General features: G+C 44.2%; 1 protein-coding gene across 1 annotated transcript in view; it reads right to left on the reverse strand.

The window, feature by feature from the left end:
- Window positions 1-27,096, reverse strand: part of TMTC1 (transmembrane O-mannosyltransferase targeting cadherins 1) — a 1,779,343-nt gene that overhangs the window by 914,450 nt on the left and 837,797 nt on the right. The window contains exon 8 of the mRNA XM_069628531.1: window positions 3,797-3,986. Coding sequence (XP_069484632.1) covers window positions 3,797-3,986 — 190 coding nt within the window. The remainder of the gene's footprint in view (window positions 1-3,796; window positions 3,987-27,096) is intronic.

Genomic DNA, 27,096 nt, shown 5'->3' on the forward strand with positions numbered 1-27,096 from the left:
CTGGACTCGTCCAACCCCTAAACACACAAAAAAATTAAAACACGTTAAACTAGATGATCCGAACTAGAAGACAATAGACTAACTGTGGTCGCTGGAATCACGGCAAATGCAGATAAACGCGTAAATAAAGCAGCGTGTCAGCAATAGCAAGTAGAGGGATGAAGCCATGTGATACATTGAAGTGCTATGCCAATCAAAGGGTTCTATGGGAGTCCATCGACCACCGTTAGTCTATTGTCTTCTAGTTTAACTTTTTTTTTAATGTTGGGGGTTCCCCCATACCCACTCTTTATCCCTACACCACCGGTCCTCCCCTACTACCCGACACATATAAGCACACTAAAAAGGGGACCTAGAAGAGCCGAATTAGAAGACAACAAACTCATTGTGGTCGTTGGGATCCCTCCAAACACAGAAGAACACATACATAAAGCAATATGTTGGCTATATCAATTAGAGGAATGAAGCCATGCGATACATTACAACATTAAGCTAATCAAATATAAATTGCTTTATACTACTTTATGAATCACATGAAGTCACACAATTCAACGGTAATCAAAGAGGATAGTCCAGCATAACAGTACTGACTGATTCGAATCAGTTTAATTTGGCGCCTTAAAACCCCATTGTTGTATAGGCACCTTACAAATATCCAATACATAAAATAAATAATAGGCAGAAGTATGTGGTATGATGAATCCAGCTAACATAATAAAATAAAATTCGTGCAGTTTTTGGTCGAGCAATAGACCCATTCCATAACACAATATAACAAACCATATAATTCCAGAAAGGATGTCGAAATACCTTTGTCTTCTCATTGTGTCCAGGAGGACAACATGGTTGCTCTACTAGTGCCCAACCTCAACTTTGAATTAGGAGGTGATTTCCAACTATGATCTACTTGCTTCTCACAAAAATACCTTTAAGTGGCCAAGTGCACTGAGTGGCGGAGAGATCTTTGAATTCTAAAATGTCACAGTCTTACATCGATATGACCTTCTATTTAGTTTTATGCATGACGTAAGAAATAACCATTCATTGACTCAGACAGCCAGTCGAATTAAGGCAGTTTAATTACATCAGTTGTGGTAGCTCCAAACTCCTTCCTCTACTGGTATTCGCCATTGAGAATCAAGCGAAGTGTATGTGTGATATGATGGCACTTCTGCCCTGCATAAACAGGCGAAGTGTATGTGTGATATAATGGCACTTCTGCCCTGCATGAACAGGCGAAGTGTATGTGTGGTATGAGGTATGTGTGATACGATGGCACTTTTGCCCTGCATAAACAGGCGAAGTGTATGTGTGATATGATGCACTTCTGCCCTGCATAAACAGGCAAAGTGTATGTGTGATATGATGGCACTTCTGCCCTGCATAAACAGGCGAGGTTTATGTGTGATACCATGACACTTCTGCCCTGCATGAACAGGCGAAGTGTATGTGTGGTATGAGGTATGTGTGATATGATGGCACTTTTGCCCTGCATAAACAGGCGAAGTGTATGTGTGATATGATGCACTTCTGCCCTGCCTAAACAGGTGAAGTGTATGCGTCATATGATGGCACTTTTGCCCTGCATAAACAGGCGAAGTGTATGCGTCATATGATGGCACCTTTGCCCTGAAAAAACAGGCGAAGTGTATGGGTGATATCATGGTACTTTTGCCCTGCATAAACAGGTGAAGTGTATGTGTGATATGATGCACTTCTGCCCTGCCTGAACAGGCGAAGCGTATGTGTGATATGATGCACTTCTGCCCTGCATAAACAGGCGAAGCGTATGTGTGATATGATGGCCCTTCTGCCCTGCATAAACAGGAGAAGCGTATGTGTGATATGATGGCGCTTCTGCCCTGCATAAACAGGTGAAGCGTATGGGTGATATGATGGCACTTCTGCCCTGCATAAACAGGCGAATTGCATGGGTGAAATGATGGCACTTTTGCCCTGCATAAACAGGCAAAGCGTGTGTGTGGTATGATGGCACTTCTGCCCTGCATAAACAGGCCAAGCGTGTGTGTGATATGATGGCACTTCTGCCCTGCATAAACAGGCCAAGCGTGTGTGTGATATGATGGCACTTCTGCCCTGCATAAACAGGCGAAGCGTATGCGTCATATGATGGCACCTTTGCCCTGCATAAACAGGCGAAGCGTATGTGTGATATCATGGCACTTCTGCCCTGCATTAACAGGCGAAGCGTATGGGTGAAATGATGGCACTTTTGCTCTGCATAAACAGGTGAAGTGTATGGGTGAAATGATGGCACTTTTGCTCTGCATAAACAGGCGAAGTGTATGGGTGAAATGATGGCACTTCTGCCCTGCATGAACAGGCCAAGCGTATGTGTGATATGATGGCACTTCTGCCCTGCATAAACAGGCCAAGCGTATGTGTGATATGATGGCACTTCTGCCCTGCATAAACAGGCCAAGCGTATGTGTGATATGATGGCACTTCTGCCCTGCATAAACAGGCCAAGCGTATGTGTGATATGATGGCACTTCTGCCCTGCATAAACAGGCGAGGATGTCTTTGCAGTCTGCCCCCTCGTCGGCTGATCGCAAGTCTCCTGATTCACTAGTAAGTACTGAATGCCCGCCCAAGAGAGCCCATCCATGCCAACGCAAGTGTTGGGCATGCACCCGACACTCATATATGCACTGGCCTTGTGCACCTACATCGATGGTGGGCCTCTGTCCAACCGTGTGAGTAATGGTGTACGCTGACGGTGGTTGGCCCTAAAGGGTCCCTCATGTATAATGCCACTTATTCAATGGCACCCCTGTTTCAGGAGTGGACGCGCAAACAAAAACAAAACATAGAAACGCTTAGGGCAAGTCTGAATGACCATTCCCCTGGACTTGAAGTCTGGATAGGCACATTACAGGGTACATTTGTTTGACAATTAGAGATTTGCTCTGGGGTGCATCTGACACTCCAGTGGCATGCTCCCAAAATGCACATTTCGCAGGTATGCTGGAACCGCATGTATACATGCATTTGCGCATGCCGACCTCTTTCTCGTGCATCAATTCACATGCAATACCAGCTTTTTGCTCTCACTTGACTGCACACTTGACCCAAGCGAGTGAGCACACAGTCTTTGCCAATTATGCCTCTGGGGTCTTTAATGTAATACACGCAGCGAATGGGAGCCAGTAAAGCTACTTGGGTGATGGAGTAAAGGGTGTGAATTCATTTTGGCCAGTGCTTTGGGTGTGCAGCAACTTGAAAGAGGCCCGTCAATAGTGTCGGAGTGGGATCAGGGGCAACGCGTTTGTCTGGGAAGTAAGAAAGTGCAACGTAACACAGGTTCGAGCCCGACCCCACGTTTACAAGCAACTCGCTGGTATTAAGCGCGTTATAAAGGAACAATGCAAAAAATATATATTCAGGGCTCACATTACCTCTACTGATGTGGGAGAGCACTAGAGAAAGAATAGAATCTTGGAAGTTTGTGCAGGCGGATATTGCCCTATCTAATTTGTTTAGGATTTCTAAAAATGACATGAAGAGAATTGGTGATGTAATAGAGCTCCGGGTTATACCGCATGACCCAGAAAGGAGGTGGATATGCAGGAGCCTTTTGAAGAAACTGATGTCTTTTACAGAGAGAACAATTGAACCATTGTACAACTGCTTTGGGGAGGCCTAGGCAGGAGACCTACATTAGCAAAGGCAGCTAAAAGCGCCACAAACACAACAGATTCTCCACACAGAATTGAACTACGTTATCATCAACCTTAACATTTGATAAGGAATGTGGTAGTGCAAAACAGAATACCTTAAATGCAGCCAGGCAATGCACGCTCAACAGGATCATGATCAACAGCAGCGTCAAAGTAGCCAAGTTCCGGACATCCCATACCGATTCAATGAGGGGGATGCTCCCAACCTGCCAGTCATAGCAGAGAGTGATTGGTGCAAGCAGGAGCCATGTGTTGAATGCCAGGAGGTAGGAGTACGTAAGAAACCTGCAGAGGGGAAAAGGGCAACGTTGAATCTAGTATCCAGGCAAAATCTGCTTAGAATCCAAAACTGCTTATCTCTTGGCTGCACACTTTTTGCAGGTCCATCTCTCTTACACGTATTACAGTGCTTGGCGATAGCGACTCAGTAGGCATGGTTAAGTTGGTTTCCATATTTAAATTGACATTAAAAAGGCTAGGGGAAGAAGGATAGCTCAGGGGCAACGCGTTTGTCTTGGAAGCAAGACAATGTATGCAACACAGGTTTGGATCCTGATCCCACACTTAGAAACCACTCGCTAGTATTAAGCGAGTTATAAAAGAACAATTATAATTATAACAGCTGCAGGCAATAAAATCATTGTCATCTTGTGCTAATGGAGATCCCAGGCTTTGTTGGATATATACAAGTCTTACATTAACACTTTCTCCAACCCACTGATAGCAGGCCTGTTTTATCAGAACTAAATTATAACTGACAACATTCATTCAACATACAAATATCACCTACATCCTAATCATTTTACTGGGGATAGGGCAGTTTCATCGATGGATTTTCCATCAAAGGAGAATGAATCGCAATTTTGTTCATCGAGTTTTGCCACAAATGTATGTGGGTGGTGGGTTTTAGTAATAACAAAGGTAGAGGGCGATTGGGATGGGTGCGGGGGGTTTCCCCACGCACACATTTGTGAAAAAATGTAAGAAAAGGAAAACAAATGCGATGAATTTCCCTGTTATGAAATAAACTCTATGGAATCCCATGGAAGCATTTTACTGTATTATGTACACTGATTTCAACTATCTCTAATCCGCTGCATGTAGAGATGTGTAATACCACACACATGAGACCTTAAAATATAAACTTGTTTCGATGCATACATGCAAACAACATTGCTAGCTTTCAACATGGCTGATTTAGATTGACTTCTTCTTGCATTTCCCCAAGTATAATTGTTTTACCATACTGACATACATAAAACTATTTGCACACTCAAGCACAGGACATTGTGGAAACTCGACATGTAGTGACATACCCTGTAGCAAAATAAGCCAAACTTCATAGTGTTCACCAATTCATACCCCAGATACATTTTCAGTGGATCATCACTATACGCTGACCTGTTGTGGGCGTACTGTCACGTAGCAAAACAGTGTGGTTTATTTGAGGTGTTTACAAAGGGTTGGGGAATGGTAAACTCAACATAAGGTTTAACACAAAATTAACTGTAGGGTAATATCTCTTCTATGGGCTGATGATTAGAATCCATCCCTGATCTAAGCAATCCGTCTTCAGGAGATATTCAACAAGTCATTCACATCCTCGAAGTTTGAGTGTCCATGGACTTTGTCAGGATGATTACAGTTTATCCACTCCTTGGTGCATTGGATCTCTCCTCCTGCATCAAGTCCAAAGATGCAACATTATGGCCTTGCTCTCAAGCCCTCCAAGAGCTAACCGGCCTGAGCAGGTGCTTTTGGAGGGCTCAGGACTCCCATTATAGGATTATCAATCTCAGAGGGGTAGGCTTTTCCTGACTCTTTTCATGGTCACATCCCTGGCTCATGGTACTGACATATTACGCTGCTCCCAATTCCTCTCTCCATCAACCCCCTTAGCAGTCTTCTTCATAGTTCTACTCAGCCCCTCTGTTTAAACCCCTCAAACTCTAACCAAACACAACCACAACCCTAAAGCACAACAAACCGCACAAACTTCACTACACTGCAACAACTAGACAAACCACACACAGCTTTGCACAGCAGCACACAACAGTTACCGAACGGTAAAGCACCCCAGGCTCAGTGAACAGTGTTAACCGAGCTGAAGCTGGCAACAGCACATCACTGCTCCCTTGCACTGATCCTGCTTGCTCCCACTAACTTTACCACCCACCCCCTTTTTTCTTTTCAGATCCGCCAGGGGACCACCCCACTGGTGATAGTGCACAGTACAAATGTCCTTTAACATTAACATTAAGTGTTTTGGAAACTGGGTCTGTCTTGAGCCTTTTCTTCTCACCTCTTTTCCTGCAGCCCCTCTTCTTCCCCAGGACTGTCTCCTTCGTCTATCTCCTTCCACCTTCTCAAAGTTCTGCCACAGTCATGCATCTAAATATGCTGCATGTTCCCCTTTTTTCCTTCCTCCATCTTTCTTAATTGGTGGAGAAGGTTAAACCTTCCTGTATCTCTGGAGACCCTTCTATACTTCCAGACTTTCTTCAACCTCTCTTTTTATTCTCTTACCCCCAGCCTAATTATCCTGCCAGTGTCCACTCCAGAGCTTTGCATATTCCTCTTCTTTCCAATGGCCACCTCCTTTCCAGATCTTTTTGTCCAGTTTGTACTGAAATTCTCCCCCTCTCAATCCTGTACACCACATCTCTAAGTCTTTCCTCCATCCTTCGGTTTCACCTCTTCTCTGACTGTTAACTCGTGTAGGCCACCTCTCCAGATCTTTCCTACCACCTCTAACTTCACTTCTGCAACTCCTCACCTCATTGGCTCCAGTTCTTTCCTCTCTCCTCCCCCTTCACTGATGCACCTCTTCTCAACTCCTCTCTGCACCCCCTCCTCATCTTTTCTCCAACCTCTTGCTTCACCTCTGCATCTCCACCCAGCTCACCTCATCCTCTACCCGTTTTTTCTCACTCATCCTGCTTCATCTCTGCACCTCCTCTCAACTTGTCTTTTCCTCTACTCAAGTTTTCCAACCTCCTTCTCTATAATTGTTCCTTCCTTCCACAATCTTCAACTGCCAAATCCATCCCTCTGCCCGTGTTTTCTATGATCTACATTTGTCAGCTGGTGCACATGTCTTTTGTAGCCAGTTGACCTCACCGCCAAACACCGCCCAACTATATTGCTTTGAGCTGATTGTTTATGAAACCTGAACCATGGTGGCTCCACTGATGATTGGTAGCGGCTTATCAGCTGACCCTGTAGCTCAACCCCTTTCTCTATGGAGATATGGCCCATGCTTACAAAATGTTTAGCTGGCATCTTGGGGTTATTTTCTGGAAATGCAGTGATCGGGAACACTCTTGGAGCTCTAAGTATGGCACATAATTGAATTCTGCTGCAGCTCGGGGAGCAAGCAAAGTTTGTATACAGTACCCTTAGGGTGCACTACAACAACTCTGACTACAGGTAATAGGAAACCCAACCTTTGGTAAAAGCTTAGACTACACAGTTTGGAAGCGTGTTGAGCAGCCAGGCTTATCTCAAGAGGGGTCAATGTGAGCTGTAGGGGAGTTACACAGAGATTCACAGTGACAGGTATTCAAATAAACACACAAGATTTCTTGAATAAACAATTATTAATTTATCAGTCAGTTAGAATACGCCTTCTTCAAAAGGGAGCAACATAAAAAGCAACACACAAATATACTTCAATACTATTCATTCTTAGTTTCTAAATCAGTAAAGACCCTTTTGGGATGGCCCGCAGACACAACCTACACCCTCAGGTGACTTCAATAGCTAGGGTGCTGGGGACATTAATATCTTACTGTTTGCATTTAGAATACTGTTAGAAGTTGGTAAAAGGAAACGGTTATTAGAACAAACAAGAGACCACAAATATTCTCAAGCAGGCAAATACTTTTGGCTCCTCTAAGCAGAGTCATTCAGTATAGTAGGCTAGGCCAAAGTCAATGGGCAAAAGTCTTATATAGGATGAAGCATCTCTGGTAGGCAAGTAGGAAAGTCTTTGCACAATGTTTTCGAAGTCTTTGAAGATAAGAATCATCAAATGAAGGGCCACAAGCTGTTTAGACTTGTGAGTGGTAGAAGATGCAAGCAACTCTACAATGAGAGGTAAGCTCTCTCAGACTTTTACAGTACCTTTGTATTGAAGAAAATGTGCAGCAGATGACTTCTGTTCCTGAGCAGCTCTGCAGATCTCACTGTTCCTGGGCCTCAGTCGTGGGGACAAGAGGGAGTACTTCTGGGGACTCCTGCACTGCAATGGGACGGTCACAGCTCGCAACCAGCAATCTTTCCAACAAGTGGCACTTTGGTATTTCAGCTCCTTGCGACTATTGCAAATAGCAACACTGCGGTTCCTGGCTGTCAAGATGGACTTTCCTTGCTTCTGGGGTCCTTCACTCAGTTGAGGGGGCTCAGACTCGGTCAGTCCTGCTTCCTGGGAATCCAGAGGATCTTCCTGGAGCTCTTGGCCTACTTAAAAGCAACCCACACAATCTGGTTTTCCTCACCCTGGATATTCGGTTTCCAGCAGCAACTCTGTGGAAATGCAACCAGCTCTGAGAGAATGTCCAGGTGGCTTAATTTGGAGTTGATTGGTCCCACCAACTCAAGGGGAGAAGTCGTCCTTGCAGGGGCTTCTCTGTCGATACGAATTCGGAGTTTCAGCACAGCATCAGGGCTTCACCGGGCAAACCAACGGTCCAGGTGTTGCAGCAGGTATCCTCTTCAAGTTCTTCTTCGGTTCCTTCGTCCAGTGGTCGACTCTGCCTTCCAAGCCAAAAGCCTTGCCTTTTATTCAGTTCTCTCCCATTCATTCCAGTCCCGCTGTCGGTCACCCAGCAGGATGGTTGACCTTGCCGGACAGTCAGCCGGCCAATCACTACAAAGTGTGTTTGGGTCTCCTAGGAGACTAAGCACAGGGAGTTTCGGGCACCTCCCTCACTTCCTGCCCGCCCCAGATACCCTGGAGCCAGAGGCGGGCTTCACTCGTGAATCCTGCCAAAGGCAAAGTGAACAGTGGAACCAAACCTGGTTTGGCATGCAGAGTAAATCTCAAGAAGGATATTTCCACAATGAAATGGCAAAAAAAGAAGACCGGGCCATTTTGACAAAAATGGCACCCTTGGGTGCTTTACTGCAGCTGCAAACGCAGTCCATGTTATATGCACACCACTGTAGTTAAAACGAAACCACTGCCACCAGGCATTCAGTGAGGAAAGGGAATTGTTACATGTGAAGTTAGACAAAGGGGGTACAAGGTAACCCCCCCAGCACCCTATTGTAAGATAGTGTGTGCTGGGTCTAGAAAGTTACAAATGTAAGTAAAGTCATTTTCCCTTTACTGCTCTGGGAAACAGTAGTTTATCCCAGAGAAGGTATTTAAACCTTTTGGAAATCTGAACGACTTCCCTGTGCCACTGCACTGAAGATGCTGTGTGACACAATGTACAAAAAGATGCCTATGGAGTTTGTCAGACTCCACAACCAAAAGAAACAGTGTTAAAAATCACATTAAAATACATGAGAGAGTGGGGAAAAGGGTCTCACTCTCTCCAGGTAAAAACATAAAGTCCTCAAAATCCAGCAAAGTTGCTGGGGGTCTCTAAGAAGGAGAGGAAAATTACATTTCTGAGAATTCTCCCTAACACTGAGGACACTATTTTGGAGCTCCACCATGTCAGGAAGTTGGGAACCTCCAGGTTTCTTAATGCATGGGTGTTCATGTGGAGTGTCTGTACTTGGGGACCAATTCTTCTCACCTGTGCAACACATTTATCAAGGTCTATCAGAGGAATAATCCCATTAGACAGCTCTGCAACATTTTTGGAACTGGCCTGTAGTTCATTTATGATAGTGCACATGCAATGCACCCCTGTTCTTAACTTGTACACCCAGGGAGAGGTCAGGGGACATGCCCATATATCTACTCCGGGCCCAACTTCACCCTATTGGTGGTGGCATCTGTCCCCCATGTCCTTCCCCACTAACATGCTCATGGTTGGAAAGGGGGACATTTTCCCAGTATCTACAGACTGTCTATAGAACTAAACCACCCAGTTCCAGATTTACAAATAAATGTGCACTTGGACAAATGCACTCTAAATAGAATTTACCAGCAATTAGGTATTATCTTAAACTAAAGAATTACCTTCATCTCTTTCGACATGGTTCAGTTTCAGCTCTATTGATTTCGGTGGAAAGCCATGAAAAATGTGGCTTTGCTGAAATGTGTCAATATGTCACAATAACCCAAGAATGGGCTCTTTAAGTAAAAATTATAAATTAGTGCCAGGATTGGGCGGTCGACTTTTATGTCTTATGCTTAATTTGGGACACACTTTACAAATATGTGCCAGTGCTTTATGATACGAGTGGGCACAGGGTTAGCACGATTAACAAAGTTGCTAGGGGTTAAATTCTGCGAGCTATACAACAATGTAGTGAAATAGCTGGTTACAAAGAAAAAAACAAAACTAATTCTGGAAAGATTTTTGGCCAGAGAATATCATCCAAAAGAAGTTAGCAACACAATTACACACGCTGATTTACTTGAAAGTCATGCTTTGCTTACTCCAAGGACAAGACTTAGTGGAAAACTGATGTCTAAGAGAAGGTGCGGATGAATACCCTCTTCTCGGCACACAATGACTTCATTTCCTAAAAGCTGTGCAAACAATGGAATAGTCTCCTCCTGGATGAAGAACTAACGCCACACATTCATGTCAATCTGAGAGTACAATTTTCAGCAATTTTCTCACACTGCCTCCATCTTCTGGTAAAACTCTTAGTTACCCCATTGTTTCTCATGATACTGCTACTACAAGCAAAATCTGTACAAAAAATGCTCTTCACTCTACTTTCTTTCAGTCTTATATGTGGTTAGATATAGCCACATTTACAAAGAGACATTGCCACTGACTTATGGGTTTATTAGCTATGTTTATTTTACTTTTTTATGTTACGGGGATCTCGCCCAAATGCATAGGAGCACAATACATAAAGGGGAAACTATTGGACATAGATAGAGGACCTCCGTATTCAGGAAGCCGTCAGCATATGAAGCAGGCTAAAAAGGGAAGAGAAAGGTCTCAAAGCTTTTCGGAAGCTGATCTTGGATGGATCCGGGAAAAGCTTTTCTGGGATAGAGTTCCAAAGCCGTGGGAGGGTGACTGAGAGCGACTGATATGCAGTATGTGCTTTGCAGAATTTAGGCGCATTTCCATGCAAACGGTTCTTGCTCTTACGTCTCTAGATCCTCCAGCACCCTGTGATTATTTGCTATGTCAAACGCTTGTCTTGTAGACAATGCATCCCATGTCAAGGCGGATTTGGCCATCTGGAGATAGGCAGTCTAAGTCGCCAGACCAGGGGACATTTGGTTGCATTTTCTGTTCCCTGCAACGAGCCTAGTGGCAGTGTAGGATGCAGGGCACGTCTAGAAGCACCCATAAAGATGGTGTCCCTCCAATGACATGGGACTGCACCAATGATCAAATTAGTGTTCTAAAGTGATTAGATGCAACAAATGGCTTAATTTTCTTAGCCAAAGAAAGTTACATTTGTGGGTCTTTTTAGTGACATGTTACTTCAGGTAGAGTTTCTTAGTGAGACAGAAGACAAGGGATTTTGCTGACGAAGAGTTGACGAGAAACCATCTTTTTTTCCAACAATAAGATCCAGGGGTGGAAACACGCTTTCTTGTTCTGAAGGGTGACAAAAATAAAGTTGGACTTGCCAATTTATTATTACAATTGGTTTTTATAACACGCTTAATACCAAAGAGGTTTCTAAGCGCAGACCTGGGATTCGAACCTGTGTTGCTCTGCATCATTTTGTTTCCAAGACGAGCGCGTTATCCGTGCCTGGTAGAGCTCACTTGGAGGTTGGCTGCTGCCATCCAACCCTCCACTTCTATAAACAAGACTTTTATCTTTTTATGTCAGGGGCTGGCAAAGTTTGGTACCAGCAGCATATTGGAGCATTCAAAGCCTATGCTTTAGAATAAGATCCTTCAACGGTTCCACATACAAACGAAACAAAAGAGGTGAAAGAATAGAGCAATTCGCAGACACTACATAAGACGGCCAGTGCAGGGGAGCCGACCAAGGCCCTCATTACGACCCTGGCGGTAAGGGTACCGGTACCGGTAATCCCTTAACGCCTGATTACGAGGTCCCTTTGCGGGTCCCGACCTTAACGGCTGGTGTCTACCAGCCGTTAAGGTAGGGACCCGCAAAGGGACCTTGAAGGTGATTACGGTACCGCATTTTGCAGTACCGTAATTACCGCCTTCCACATTCCCATTGAGCCCTATTGGGCTAAAATGGGAATGGGGAAGGGCCAATGGTAAATGGGGAATTACCGCCCCGCCAACCTTGGAATGGGGCGGTAATTCCCCAAGTCACCATGGCGGATCCGGTAAATTACCGGCGTTAAACATGGCGCTAATAGCGCCATTGGTTAACGCCAGGGTTGTAATGAGGGCCTAAGTATACCTGAATGGCATGAGCTGCATCATTCTCAAAAGAATGTATCCAATGTAAGACCTAACCCCAAATTCCCATGCGGGCACCCAGGGTGGAACGGAGAACCTCATGCCTGACTGTATAGAATGCTGCCAATAAATCAAGCAGAGTGCGAAACCTAAATCCCTGCAGTATCTAATTCTGAGAATATCATCAATTACGTAAAGCGTGGCCGCCTGGTGCTATGGTGATTACCCAAGACCTCAGTGTCCTAGGTCGCTTTCTTGAAAAGCTTTGGGTGATCAAGCTAGTCTTGTAATAGGATGCAAAGACTCTGGCGGTGAATGAGAGGTTAAAAAACATACAGATGAGCAGGAGCACTTGAACAAAAAAAGTGTGCTCACCAGACATGTGGTTGGAATCGCACCATCTGTACATCGGATGGGTTTGAAGGAGGGGATGGTGACGGCCTGCTTGTATGGTAGAACGGGAAAGAAAGATTCCCATAGTGGAATCTCACTGGGGATAATTATATTGCTATGCACTTTCAGTTGTAACTTTTCCAGAATTATAGTTATCACATCTGAGTAAAAAGTGTTAATCTGGACACATTTCTGGAATGAGTACTCGGAAGGGAATTAACAGAATTAAAAGGTATCCTAGATGTGTTACATGCTGCTGAAATCTGCTGTGTGTGCTAGGCAGATTCGGCCTCAGATACAGGTGGTTTCCGATAACACAAGGGGAGGCACCGTTTCTTACCGCCAAAGTACATTTGAGTTCTCATTTAGACTAGAGGAATATATAAAGTTAGATTTTGTGTTACACCTTAATTTCCCTTGAACGGGAACAAAGGAATCCACAAAACTGGCCAGGGATGCATTAGAGGAGTACAACATCTGCCTCATTAATTACTCAAGGTGGTTGAAATAACTTGATTTGAAGGTATGTGTTTCTTGCCTTATTTTCCTTATGAGAGATTACTTTGCACGTTATACTGTTGTCTGCTCTGAGGCTTTATTAAATTTAATGGAACATGTACAAATCTTTGTTTTTTCACTTCTTTATCTTGTGTCTTATTTATCCACTATAGAATTCCTCCACTAATTCATGCCGGCTTTGAAACATGTGTTAACTTTGTAAACAGCACATTCAAGATAATGGGCCTCATTACGACCCTGGCGGAAGACCATAGTGCTATTAGCACCATGGTCCATGCCGGTAAATTACCGACTCCGCCATGGAGAAAGGGGGAATTACCATCTCCATTACAAGGTTGGCGGGGTGGTAATTCCCCCTTCCTCCATGGCCCTTCCCCATTCCCATTTTTGCCTCATAGGGCTGAATGGGAATGGGGAAGGCGCTAAGTACGGTGCCGCAAATTGCGGTACCGTACTTAGCACCAAGGTCCCTTTGCGGGTCCCTACTTTAACGGCTGGTCTACACCAGCCGTTACGGTTGGGTCCCGCAAAGGGACCTCGTAATTAGGCGCTAATAGGTTAACGGCGCCGCAGCCTTTTACGGCGCCATTAACGCCTGGTTCGTAATGGGGGCCAATGTATCTGTGCATTAAGACTCTGCACTATTTTATTTAAAATAAAGTTATTTCACTCACTTGGAATAAATAAAAAAAAACACATGTGTTAGCAACAGATAATTAGCGCAAGTAGCACCCCAACCTAAGGGTAAACTCAACGTTGTTCACGTACCACAGGCTCAGGCAGACAGCGCGTTACCCTTACGTCCATACTCAGTGGCCGGCTCCCTATTTTGGGTTTGCACTGCAACCAGTACTTTCTTCTTCTTTTACAAACTTGAACAAAATGGTAAGCTTTTCGCCAATCGATAAATATATTGTTGTACACTATATGGGTTACGGGATGTATTATCACTATCACACTTGATAAAAGATAGACATTCTGATCAAGTTTTAAAACGTAAGGCAAATGCGTAGCTCAGGAAACAGTGATATGATTTTTTTAAAGGCATTCCTTGCATTGTGATGGATTGACAAGGACCATTTCATTCAGAAAAGTCCAGATGACCTTCTTTCATTGTCTCACTTATCGGCTATTGTTTCGTCTACATATAAGGACAAGGGTGAGTTTCAAATAGCCTTCCTGGGGATATTCTAGCCAGACAGTGCCAGGTTAGGATAAACAATAATCTGCTATGGGACTGCTGGTCTTCCCATAAGTCTCTAAATATGAACACCGCCTCAGGGATATAGGCCTGGTCACTTCTTGGTTCCCAACCTTCGGTCTCAAGGATATAGCACCCAGGCGCTTCATGGTTCCCAACAAATCGGGATCTCAGGGATATAGCACCTTGATGCTTCTTTACTCAGACGACGGTCTCGTCGTTATAGAACCCAGGCGCTTCTTTATTCGGTCCTGCTCACAGGGTTTAGGAGGCCTGCTGGCTGCTTGCAACCAGACCAATGTAGTACAGGACACTGCTTCCTGTCCCGGGTATGTAGAGCCTCTAGGGACTCAGTTCACTATGAGGGTAAAGGTGCCTCTTTCTCCCTGTCTATAGGGAGATCTTTCACTCCAGCCCCTCTGTCAGCCTATATCTCGTTCTATCTAAGTGATATATTGGCCTTCTGATTATGCAGGTTAATTTACCCCTTAGTATGCCAATGGTAATGGAGCCCTTGTGACCAGAGTCTTACGGTGTTGAACAGTTTTAATGGTCCCAATTCCTGAGGTCTCTCATTAGGGTCTTCCACAGATGCAGCGTCATAGGGAGATCAGTGTTCTCCACAATTGATCACTTCTGGATTTGAATTATCTTCCCAGTGCCTCTAGAAAGCTTTTGCTCTTTTTACAGTGACCTTGGATAATTCCCTTGCCTGGCCAATCGTTCTTATTTTATTTATTTGCATTTTTAAATCACTCACAGAATATGTCTTAGTTGGGTATTTATAACACACTTAAAATACCCAGAGGTTTCTAAGCATGGACCCGGAGATCCAACCCGTGTTGCGTAGTGTCGTCTTGTTTCCAAGGTGAGCATGTTGCCGCTGAGCTATCCTCCCGGGACAGTTCTATTTCTTGACTAATTCACGTGCCTGCCTGTGCACTCCCGTTCTCATTCTTGGATTGGGACTCTGGCTCTAACTAGAAAATGGCATTCTTTCTCCATATTTCACACTGTTCTGAGTTTGTTTCCACCTTTTATAGGCCTTCTCTGCTTTCTTGGCTTCTCTTCTTCAGTGATTGGCTCAGAATACTAGAATTCTGTAAGGAGAATTCACATTTGCAAAAATGGGTCCTAAGAATGAATTAATCTGGTTTGCATTGCTTCGAGATTATAAAATAGCTGGTTGACATTTTGGAACCAGGTGGAAGTCCTGTGTTTGCTTTAGCTCCACACTAGCCCCTTTCCGCCTCTGCTCCCAGACCACTGTGCTAATCTGAATCCCTCAGCAAAGCTTGCTCTTCTCTGCTGCGCCTCCTCTCAGTCTCTGAAATGTTTAAATACAATGTATATATATATATATATATATATATATATATATATATATATATATATATATATATATATATATATTAATAAGTAATATTTCATAATTTCTTTAAAGGCATTTATAATGGAATGGTCAGTTCAGTTTTTTGATGGAGGCGCAGCGAGCCACACATTCAAATGCAAAGCTACATAGAGGAATGTTTAGTGGTGAAGATTTGCTGAAAAAGAGTTTAAGTTGCTTGTGCTTACAAGCAGAATGGACATGGCTCAGTATGGACAGCCCTCTGCAGGAGTTGAGCCCCTTCTTAATTCTAAGTTGGGAAACTATAGAATGCAAAGTTGTCCAGAGGAATCCTCAGTCCTTATGACTGATTCAAAGATTTGTATTCATTGTGTTTTGGTGTTTCAATAATAGTTTAATATTCAGTCTGTTTCTGCTTGTGCATTGACAGCAACACAAGTCTGCTCCACGGTCATCTATAACGGGAAGAAAAGCTGGCAGTTAATGAAGAACACTTTGGAGACAACTAGTGCTTGTTAGATGCCCTAGGCAGCCACACACAGCACCATAGTTTAACCAAATTGACCCCTCACCTGATCTTTGTAGCATTCATAATATTTCACCATATAATGATACATATATATATATATAAACAAAATTGGCTTGTTGCTCAGACAGACACTCCCTGAGAATGCACCCCTTAAATTTCATAGGTTGATCATATTTCTAAACATGTGAGGGGATGTACACGCTTGAGAATGTTCAGCTTAAAATCATGTTTCTTCCATATATCACCATAGTAACATGGCACATGGATTAAATATTTCTGTATTCCCATGGTCTCAACGAATGCAGGGATATGCGTATGGATAGGGATACGGTTCAGGCGGATAGCTCAGGGGCAATATGTTTGTCGTCGAATCAAGACAATGCAAAGCAACACAGGTTTGAATATCGCTCGTGCTTAGAGACTTATATCCGAAATTAAGGATGTTAAAGATTGATTAATTTTGCAGCATGGATTTATGGATGAAATATTACTTATTGATATTTATGATTGTATTAATTTGGACTAATCCTACAAATGCTGTGTTTAGGCTCATTTGTTAGAGTAGAGGTTCATGTCTATAACACATTCTTTTGTTTCATTCTAGATCATATTGTTGTGGAGGTACATCAAAAATTAGATTTACATGCATTTCTAGGGCTAACTTTAAATGAATTTCATTTCCTTGAATTATGAAACCTCATTCTAGCATCATGAGTCATGTAAGCAGCTCTCAAACGCCCCTTTGTCTGATCCTCCATTACCAGGGCATCTGGTGAACTTTAGTTCCTTAGCTGATCGCAAGAGGTGCCACCTGTAAGGAAGACATGGTATCAAGAATAGACAGACACAAATGATCACAGTTCAAGGGTGTTAATTAAACTGGATATGCAGGTTGTAAAAATGCCTACTATAAACCTAAAACTAAGATGGGAGCAAGCTACGACCATCAAATGAAAAATAAGGCAGTCCTAGAGGCAGCTTGTCAAAATAAAAAAGGCCTATACTAAAAGAAAAACCTATTGACAATCCTTATAACTAATACAAAAGGTTGCCGGATAAGATTTACAAGAAAGAAAGAAGTGTTCACAAATGATAAATCAGGATGTGGTAGCCAGTGGTCTACCTTCCACATGTTCTTAGCATGGTCAAGGTGGGCCTTCTGAGCACAGCACATGCTCAAGCTTTCTCAGCATGAGACAACAGTTCAGCTTTGGTTATCAGGATCTTTGGTGGTTAAGTATCTTTTCAACAAAAAGTCTCTTTCCTCCTAGGAGCCGATAGCCTCCAAAAATAACAAAGAGTTCCATTCAGAAGTATGTTAGGAGATGGCTTTTCACCCTTCCGGGCTTGGACCCACAAACAGTTCTCATCACTATCAGGACCTTCAGTGGTTGACTTTCTTGCTTCCAATGGCCTGATAGGTTCAAATATAACAAACAACAAGTTCCTTTCGGATTTATACTTAAGGTGATGATTCTTTACCCCTGGGTCCCCCTCTTCCGGGTGCCAACCCGTCTCGAATTTCAGCCTCCCTCCCATGAGTTCATTCTGGCTTATATTCAAAATGACTTCTTGATTGCATTCACGTGTCATTGGGATGATGGCTTCTCACTTCTGGATCTCCCTCTCTGGGCTTAGATCCTTTTCGAACGTTTGCCTCCCTCCGTCGGGTTCACTCTGGCTTTTGCAAAGATATTTTCTCCTTGGCATTCACAAATCTTAATGTCTTTTTAAACAGTTCCCCGTGGCCATCGCTCTGCCGGGTTCACTTTTGTCAACACACTGTTTCTTGGAACTTTAGACGTTGTCCCTCTTTATTGCCATCCCTCCGTCGGGTTCACTTTTGCCACTTTCCTTTTGCTTTCTCTTGATCCAGGATTCACTTCCCTTGCATTCTTAAAGGTTTGTCGGTCAAAGACATTTGACTGTATGTGGATTTTGCTAGACCCCTCTATGACCACAGTGACCTTTCTTGCCGGCTCTCCTGTGGCCTTCTGGTATCAGTAGTTTCAATCAACACGGAATCAACCAGAGTCTCTCTCGAGTGAGCACCCACATGGTGCTGATCCCCTCTGTAGCTGGTCTTTCTTTACCAATTTACAGTTCTTTGAACTTTCCTCAATGTGGCACTTTGCGACTTTTATTCAACACAGTTTTTCTGATTGGTTCTCCCCTCGACTATCCCTCGGTCCTGCTTATCAGCGTAGGCACACTCCATGTACCATTGACATCTGCTACAACACACTTGAGCTATTGTTCATGGTCTTACGATTCCTTCCACTGAGGTCTCCCGGGGCTGGGTCAGAAAGGGCAAGGTCCCTTCTCTCCATATCAGCCTTTCGGTCCTTGCTGTCTTTCTTCTCCTCTTGAACTGATGTGCCTGGATTACTGGTTAGTTGTGCGATCTGCCTTGCTCATATTGTGCTGTCGTGCTCCACCTTCTATCCCTGTGGGGAAGGGAAAGAGCTGCCAGGTGGGTGTGATCCTGGTCAATTGCCTGACTTTGCCTGAACCTGGTGTTGGGACATGTCAGGTAAATGGCTTCGGTGTTTGTCCGTCATCTTTCGTGGTGTGTGAAGTGTTTGTGAAGGAAAAGGGGTGGAGGTAGAGTGTTGGAGTATCCTACGTGGTAGGTTGGGAGAAAGGTGTTACAAGAAGAGGGATTTTGCATCTCACCCATCGGTGACCCATTTCCACTCCCTACCCAGGTGATACTCCCTCATTTGTTCACCCCCAGGAACTGGATCCAAAGGTGATGGCCGTGTCCTGGCCACCTGGATGACAGACCCCCAGGGACTGGTCAGAGAGACACCTTCAGGTTTCTCACACACCCTAAACTCATTCTGGCTCTTTGAAGCTGAAACGTTTCAAAACCAGAGCTCCTACCATATGATCAGTTTAGATTTTACCTTTGCAGAAGGCCATTGATTTAGCCTATTTGGAATGTTAAATGGATTTTCCTTAAGGATGTTTAGCTTCAGATAAGTCCATATGAGTTGGATGTATCTCATTAACTGGAGGCCTTGGTCTTTCTTATAGGCATTCATTTTAATAGGTTTCTCTCATGTGTTGCATGTGATAAACCTTATTTACCTACAAATGGCAAGCTAATCTGGATGTATATCAAACCAACTCCCATCAACAAAGTCTGAACATGAGTTCAACATGGTGTCAGGTTCACTGGAAATCAGCATTTGCAAAGGCACATTAGAAAACCAATGATTTCACATACAGCTTTAAACGGTAATGTCTTCCCTATTTGAAAGTCATACATGCACTATTATTTCTCAATGTATTTTCAATAGACTTCGGTTTACATTTACAGGCATCACTTTTATATTTAATATCATTTTACATATTATTAATGGAATGCACTGCAAGCTGACTTACCTGGTACAATAAATAGGATGCATCATTTGAAATGACATGGCAACATTTTGGTTAAAATAATTACAGGTGAATACACTAGGCTCGGATGAAAACATAATAAAGTTTTCCAGGTAACGTAGGAAATGGCGCTGGGTTTTCTTTTTTATGTTCATATTTTCCAAATAACATATACATCAGTGCCAGTCCTTTGGCTTTCAGTACTTTGTTCAAGTGCAGCTTGGCACCATTTAGGATGCCTGCAGAAAGTTTCATTTCACCATAAAAGATTTTCAGCATTTCTTGTTGTGAGTTTAAAGTTGATCACGAGCCAGTCCTTTGGCCTTAAGTAAATTTTCACCTATACAGTTCCATATTAATTTGCTGTTCATGAAGAAATCAGTGTAATTTGTCAGGTGCGTCTCTCAGGTGAGAAGGCAATATCCTGCACCGTTTCATGATTATTAAAGAACACAAAACCTACGTGGAGTATCAATGCCCTTTTCAGGTATTTCTCGCTTTCGATTCAGGCAGGCTCGATTTCTCTTCATTTATTTTTTACAATGCAGATCAGTTTTGAGCCGCCTCCCAAAAGGATCCATACATCAAACTGCCAGGTCACATCTCTTTTGCATGGGGTTAGGGGCAAGAGTGATTTGCATGTGGTTGTTACTTATTCTGTAATGGCACAGATAGGCTCAAACCTGATAGCATGAAAAGGTTACCAGGTAATTAGAAGTGGTTATCATTGATTAACAGATTTCAATCTACCATGCTTTGCTGTTCATACTCTGTCCCACTAAGTGGAAGGAATATAAATAGATTTTGGTCTTTTGTTCATAGAGCATCAGAATGATGCCACACTTTACTGATGAGGCCCAAAAAGGCCAGAACCTGTCTGGGGTTGCTTGTGTTTCTGTGAAGATAGGATGTGGGTTTGCAGTCTAAGCTGCACTGCTTCATTTGGAGGCAGATTCAAGACTCATTTGGATTGGTTGGTCCATTCTAATAATGGCATACAATGCCAAATATATTTTGTCTTAAAAAGCAACCAAGTACACTTTCTAGTGGTTAACATTGATTCAAAGCTTTCATCCATCACCTTTTGAAGTTTATCATGCATTGATTATTCTCAGTCCCAATTCTACACAGACTCTGGTACCTTGCCAATACCTAGAATTTGCCAGCTGCTTGCCTATGGAATACTGCTGCTGCACACCGTGTGATTCTGCCCCTTACAGACTCGGGAGTGATTCTGTAACGTACACAACAAGTTTGTCCATACCTTCTAGAAAATCAATAGCTATGCAGACCAATTTCTAAGCCACCAACCTCTAGGCACTTCCTAATGGGACACTAGTGTGCCAGTTCCTCATCAAGAACAATCTATGTATTGCTTCTGCCTGGTGGCATTTACTTACCAACTTCACAAAATCTCAGCTCGCCCTCTTTCAAATGCTTTATGTGTCTTTGTGTCCTTTCCTACTCCATGTGTAACTCCTCTGCAAACCATATAATAGAGCAGTAGGGAAAGTGCCCCAGGATTTCTTGCACGTTTTGCCTTCTTACCTTTTATTAACCAATCATGCTAGGCTGAACACCTGCAACATATGGTCTGGCACATCTACTGTGTGCCTTCACAGACTCATTTGGGATTCTCTGTGTGAACATGGGTAAGGCTCATATCCATGTTCTTCCATTGATACAATATTGAGACAACACACTTTCATTTATGTGACCCTACATGTAAATCAATGACTCTATTCTTATATGGAATATAAGATATGGAATCTCACCCCCACCTCCCTATTTCCAAACTGTTGAAACATTCAGCTAAATCAGCATACCTCCCCAAAAGCTCGATATCAGAGGGTTCTTTCCTCACCAACCCCACTTAGAGTGCAGGAAAGCACTGTGCACGTCCCCCTGATGCTACGGTGCAATTGAGAAACTCTTCCTTAAGGTCATTTGTTTGAAAGTGTAAATTGCACAGAAGATCCGTTAGGCTTGCAATTTTTTGCATTAAGGTCCCCTCCTTGCAGTTTTCAACATATACACTACGAAGTGCAAAAGCAAATGTTTAAAAACAGGCATAATCGCATTTACACCACCTTTTTGCACATTGTAGTGCAGAACGTGTAAATGTTGTGTTGCATTTACACATGGCAGGCAGCATTTACAATGAATTCCATAGGAATCCAATGCACTGCCAGCAGCATGGCAGATTTGCCTGGTGGAGTAGATGGGGTTGCAGAAGCAGTTATCCCACTCTGTGTCAATGCTTCAGCACACAAAGTCACGACACTCTTAGATGTTTTGGAGTACGACTTCCATGATTCCTCACCATCGAATATGCTGGCTAAGGCTGATGGGCATTGTAGTGCAAAACATCTGGAAAGCAAAAGGTTGCAGACCCCAGCTCTAAGGGTCCCATAAGTTGTGCACCATCGTTGCTATACGGAAGATCTATCCAAATGGGAACATCGCCTAGCACTAGGCAGTGAAGATCCAAGTGTCCTTTGATTTTATTAAGGTCCCTATAATGTCATGCATTGTGATGTAATCAGGCACAAAAGCAATGTAACTCTCTGTGATGTGCAAAGGTTGGGGGCATCATCTTGTGATGTGTCTCAGGATCTTCCTGTGGTATTGGTGAAATGACACCAAAGAGTCACCAACACTGTAAACATTTCATATTTCCTTGAAAGCCGGGGGAGGGCATGGGATGTGGGACAACATTATCCAATGTACCCAAAAAAATCAATGTATGTGACAGGGTCAGGGACCTGATGCTGTGAAGAGGGCATGGGAACCCCTCTCAACCTAGGAGGACCGGCCTACCTGCGTTTCACCAGTGCCAGCCAGTTTGGTCAGCCTCAGTCCCTGTCCCTTCTATGTGTGCCAGCTTGCATGAAATGAGCACCGCCCTTTCTTGCCCCAGGGCTGTACTGAACAATGAGGACCAGTATGTTTCTTGTCCCATTGAACTTCAATATCCAACATGCTGAGCGATGGAAGAATGAGCGAGAAACCTGACCGGGAGAGAGAGAGGGGAGCTGCCACCCCCCAGAGCAACCTGCACTGTACCAGTAGATCAAGTATGCTACACAACACAGACCAGAACACGCTATATAACTCCAGTGAGTATGCAGAGGGGGGTGACACAGTGTTAAAGTAATTTCTGTGCACCATACAAAACTCATAGAAACCATTCCCTTGCCTGTGACAGAGCCCCAAAGTGATCCCTCGAGCAAACCGGCATCATCAACACTCTGAAAAACTGTAACACAAACTGGGACATTGACTGAGATGCCAGTGGGCCGTCATTACCAAGAAGCGATGAACACGGATACGAGACCCCAATTATGTGTTTTATCACCTTTAACACTTCCCCTGGGTAAAAGAAAGCCAGCGGTTGGCCCGGGAAACCGGGTGAGGGAGACAGGCCATGGAGAGGAAAAAGGGAAGATAAAGAGGGGTACAGGAAATAGGAAGTTGTAGGTTGTGTGAGTGAGGTCAAGGGAGAAGGAGGACCAGGAGACTAAGCAAAGAAAGGAGCATAGAGGAGGAGTGTTGAAGGAGTGTGCAAGGTATGACATTGGTTAGTGGGAGAAAGTGGTACTTGGGTTTGAGTGTGTGTGCAAGTTGTGTGAATGCAGCTAACAGAGGAAAAGTAGGGTGCGATTGAGGAGGTGACTGGGGAAGAAGGTGTGGGGGATAGCAGTTGTCTGGAGAGGAGAGAGCAGTAGGGGTGTGAAGAGGGATGAGTAGTCCTTGTATGGTAAGCAGAGAGTATTGGCAGTGCGTATAGGGGGGTAGTGGTAAGGACAAGGAAGACAAGTAGTGGAGCCGGCACGGGGAGTCATAGTGAAGTGGAGTGGGGAGAGTAGAAGTGCCGGGAGGGGAGAGTAGTGGCTAGACAGAAAGAGAACATCAGAGGAAGAGAGAGGGGAAGAGTGGTAAAGAGGGGGAGAGACAAAGTCGAGTGGGAGGAAGAAGGCAAGGGGAGTAGAAGAAAGGGGAAGGCGGAATACCACTTCAGGGTGAGGCGGACAAGCGCATGAAAGGGAAAGAGCAAGTGGGGCCTGAGGGTCAGGAAGGTGCTCATCTTTATGTTACACCTAGCTTAGGGACCACCTGGACTGTTCCCAGAGGGAGATGGATAGAAAGGGTGATAGCCCTTGAGTCATCACCACCAGACCGGCAGAATCGGAGACAGCGTGGGCTCCCGATCACTAGACACCATCCCGCATTAGAGGGGCACCAGGGATAGGGAGGGAACTGCCTAGAGGCGAGAGTGAGGGGCATGGCCCTTGGGTAGCCCCTTTACAATTCTTCTAATAGAAACCCTTGAACTTTCTTCAAGAGTTGGCGTTTTCTTGAGGACATCTCTGACATGTACTGTGAGGCAGGCATAATCCTGAAAGAAAATGAAGAAATCAGTAGCTCGGAAGGCCTCAAAACAACACCTGTGTGCATTTTAACCCAGCAGGCTTGGAGGCAAAATGGGACGTGGTGTAGAGGATCCTCACTCTGCCACTAGTGAGAAAAAGACCCACAATGGAGGTGCCATTTCGAAATGAATGATAGGAATTGTCTTTACATTCAAGGTCACATCCCGCACCTTGTAGGTCAGAGGACAGAAGATGATGAATTGTGCCTCTGACCTCTGGAAAGTTGTTTCTAGAGATCATGGCTTAAAGACAAAAAAATGCTAATTTGAGAGGAAAATATGCTCTAACTCATTACCAAAGCTCATTAGCTTTCGGCTATAATTGGCTAATAAACGTTCCCTTTTTAGAAGCGGTTGCAGAGGGATGCGATTATAATGCATTACCTTCCTCACAGGCTGCCAATTTCTAATGACCTCTGGTCTCTTAAGTAGAACCATGCACTGATGTTAAAGGATTCTAACTTCGAAAATAAAATATATATTTAACTCCTTGAGCCCGAAATTGCCTTGGGATCCTACCATCATCCCGCCAAGCACCAGGATTCAGGAAATCTAAAATAGGTTCCGTGTGGGCAGGCCTCTGGCAGGTGACGTTTCACCGGATCATGGGGGCAGCTAAACCGGCAGCACAAGCGTTTGCACTGGCTCACACCCACAATAGCCACACTAGACGAATGAACAGGCTTTAGGCGGGCCACAACACAGCCAGCATATAATGCACTCGCGTGTACCCGGCTACACAGCCTCCGTTTCACAACACATGCCTAATGCACCTCACTACAATTGCTTAATATGTTTCATCACACACGGGTTTTATGCACTACACGGTCCAAGAGTTTGATGCCTTCCCTGTTTTCTGCACTTCACTACACAACACAGGTTTTAAGCATACCAACACACAATCCGTTCTTTGTCCACTTTATGGACTTAAGTACACAAGTATTCGGTTCATTCCGTTACACAAGTCTTTCGTGCAATCAACTCCAGGGCAAGAGTTGTGTGCCGCCCAATTAACAAAAAGTGTTTTCTTGAGAAGTGGCCTATGAACTCGACTACACAATACATGGGGTATACACTACACACGTCTAATATGCTTATTTAGACAGCCAAGGCCTTATTTACACAGCGTTTTTCCATGGGGCTTTCCCATTGAAAAACGTTTATGTAAATCAGGCCCCCAGTGTTTAATGCATTCCATTCTGAACACATGCCTAAGGAACTCCATTGCAGAAGTGTTTTGTGCACTTTATTACACAAGTGTGTTATGCACGATCCTGCGCAGATGTGTGATAACATTCCACTGTACAGCAAGTGTTCTGGCTACTTTACTGCACAGCGCAAGCTTTATGCGTTCAAATACACAGTCTATGCTTTATGTGCTCCAGTATCCATGTGTCTAATCCGTACACTACACATGTGTCTATGCACTCCACTGCACAGCCAGTGCTGTGTGCACTTCACAAGATATGTGTTATCTGGTCCACCACACAACATATGTGTTAGGCACTCCACTGCACAGCCAGTGCTGTGTGCACTTCACAAGATATGTGTTATCTGGTCCACCACACAACATATGTGTTAGGCACTCCACTGCACAGCCAGTGCTGTGTGCACTTCACAAGATATGTGTTATCTGGTCCACCACGCAACATATGTGTTAGGCACTCCACTGCACAGCCAGTGCTGTGTGCACTTCACAAGATATTTGTTATCTGGTCCACCACACAACATATGTGTTATGCGCTCCACTGCTCAGCCAATGTTTTATCAACTCCACTTCACAAGCCATGTTTAATGCACTATACAGCATGTGTTGTGCACGCTGCTACAGGCACGGTGTATGCACTCCTGAACACTAGTGTTGGGTGCACTCCTCAATACAAGAGTTGTATGCACTGCACGAGTGTTTATGCTTTACACCTGACAAGTGTTTCATGCACTCCACTGCATGACACGCGATTTAGGGATGTCACTGCAAAGCAACGATGTACGCACTGCATTGAATAACACTTACATGATGTGAGCAACGGCGGGCAGGGAGACCTCTGCTCTATTTGGGGTATGATTGGTGCCCCATTCTCGCCTACTGACAGGGGACACCTGCATAGGTGTCTGGAGAGCCTAGGATATCATGCATCATGGCGGGTCCAGTGCGACAGGTTAGCACTGGGCGACCTTTAGAGTCTCCTCAATGTATTAACGCGGCCCAGAGCCGTCTGATCCGCTGCACGTGCGCAAATGGTCGCGGAATGGACAGCACATTTCCCTTGCCTTAAGAAGGCTGTAAACACGGGCCCAACAACACTTGATTTACTGAGAACATAAACAAATTGCCCTTGAAAAGTAATGAAGGAATGTACAAAACAAGTGTCGGCCTATGAACCAGCTCGCATGACCCTAATTGACCTTAAAGAGCCCTTGTTATCTCCAGTGATAGGTATGATGTTAATACTACCCACAATTAAAAGGTTGTTCTAAAGTACATTGCACCCTTTTTTTGTTGCTGCTATGATTAAGCATCACGAGATTCTATGGTTTGTGCAGCGCTAACGTCTAAATCTGAACCCTCTATGCGCCCCAATATACAACCCATGCTTTATGAACACCCGCGACACCAAACGATACACCTGTTTTTTTTGTGTGTTTTTCGCATGGTATCAGAACGCCAAAACAGAGATTAGGATTGTCGGCACTGCACCCAAACTACGCAAAGTGGATATGGCCTACTGTTCCCTCCGAATTACAGATGCACCTTGGCGGGCCTTTCCAAAGTCAATACTCGAGGAGTAGGTCTTGATCAAGTGCTTAACATGAAAACTCACATCAGTAGCCCTGTATCAAGTATCTCATATTATATCAAGCTCTGGCTCACATCAGACCCTTTCTTGACTTGCCCAGTTGTGCCACTCTGGCCCGTGCCATCATTGGAACTCGCCTTGATCATTACTCTGGCCTGCTCCGGGGCATAGGTGAAGGTGAAACAAACCGCTTATAGCTGGTACAAAATAATGTTGTTCGGGTGCTCAAGGGGCTCTGAAAAACTGATCATGTTACGTTGCAAGGAGGTCCTTACACTGGTGACCTATCAGAACACTGAT

Source organism: Ambystoma mexicanum, chromosome 12 (genome assembly GCF_040938575.1).
Source record: "Ambystoma mexicanum isolate Mex_15411 chromosome 12, UKY_AmexF1_1, whole genome shotgun sequence".
NCBI lineage: Eukaryota > Metazoa > Chordata > Amphibia > Caudata > Ambystomatidae > Ambystoma > Ambystoma mexicanum.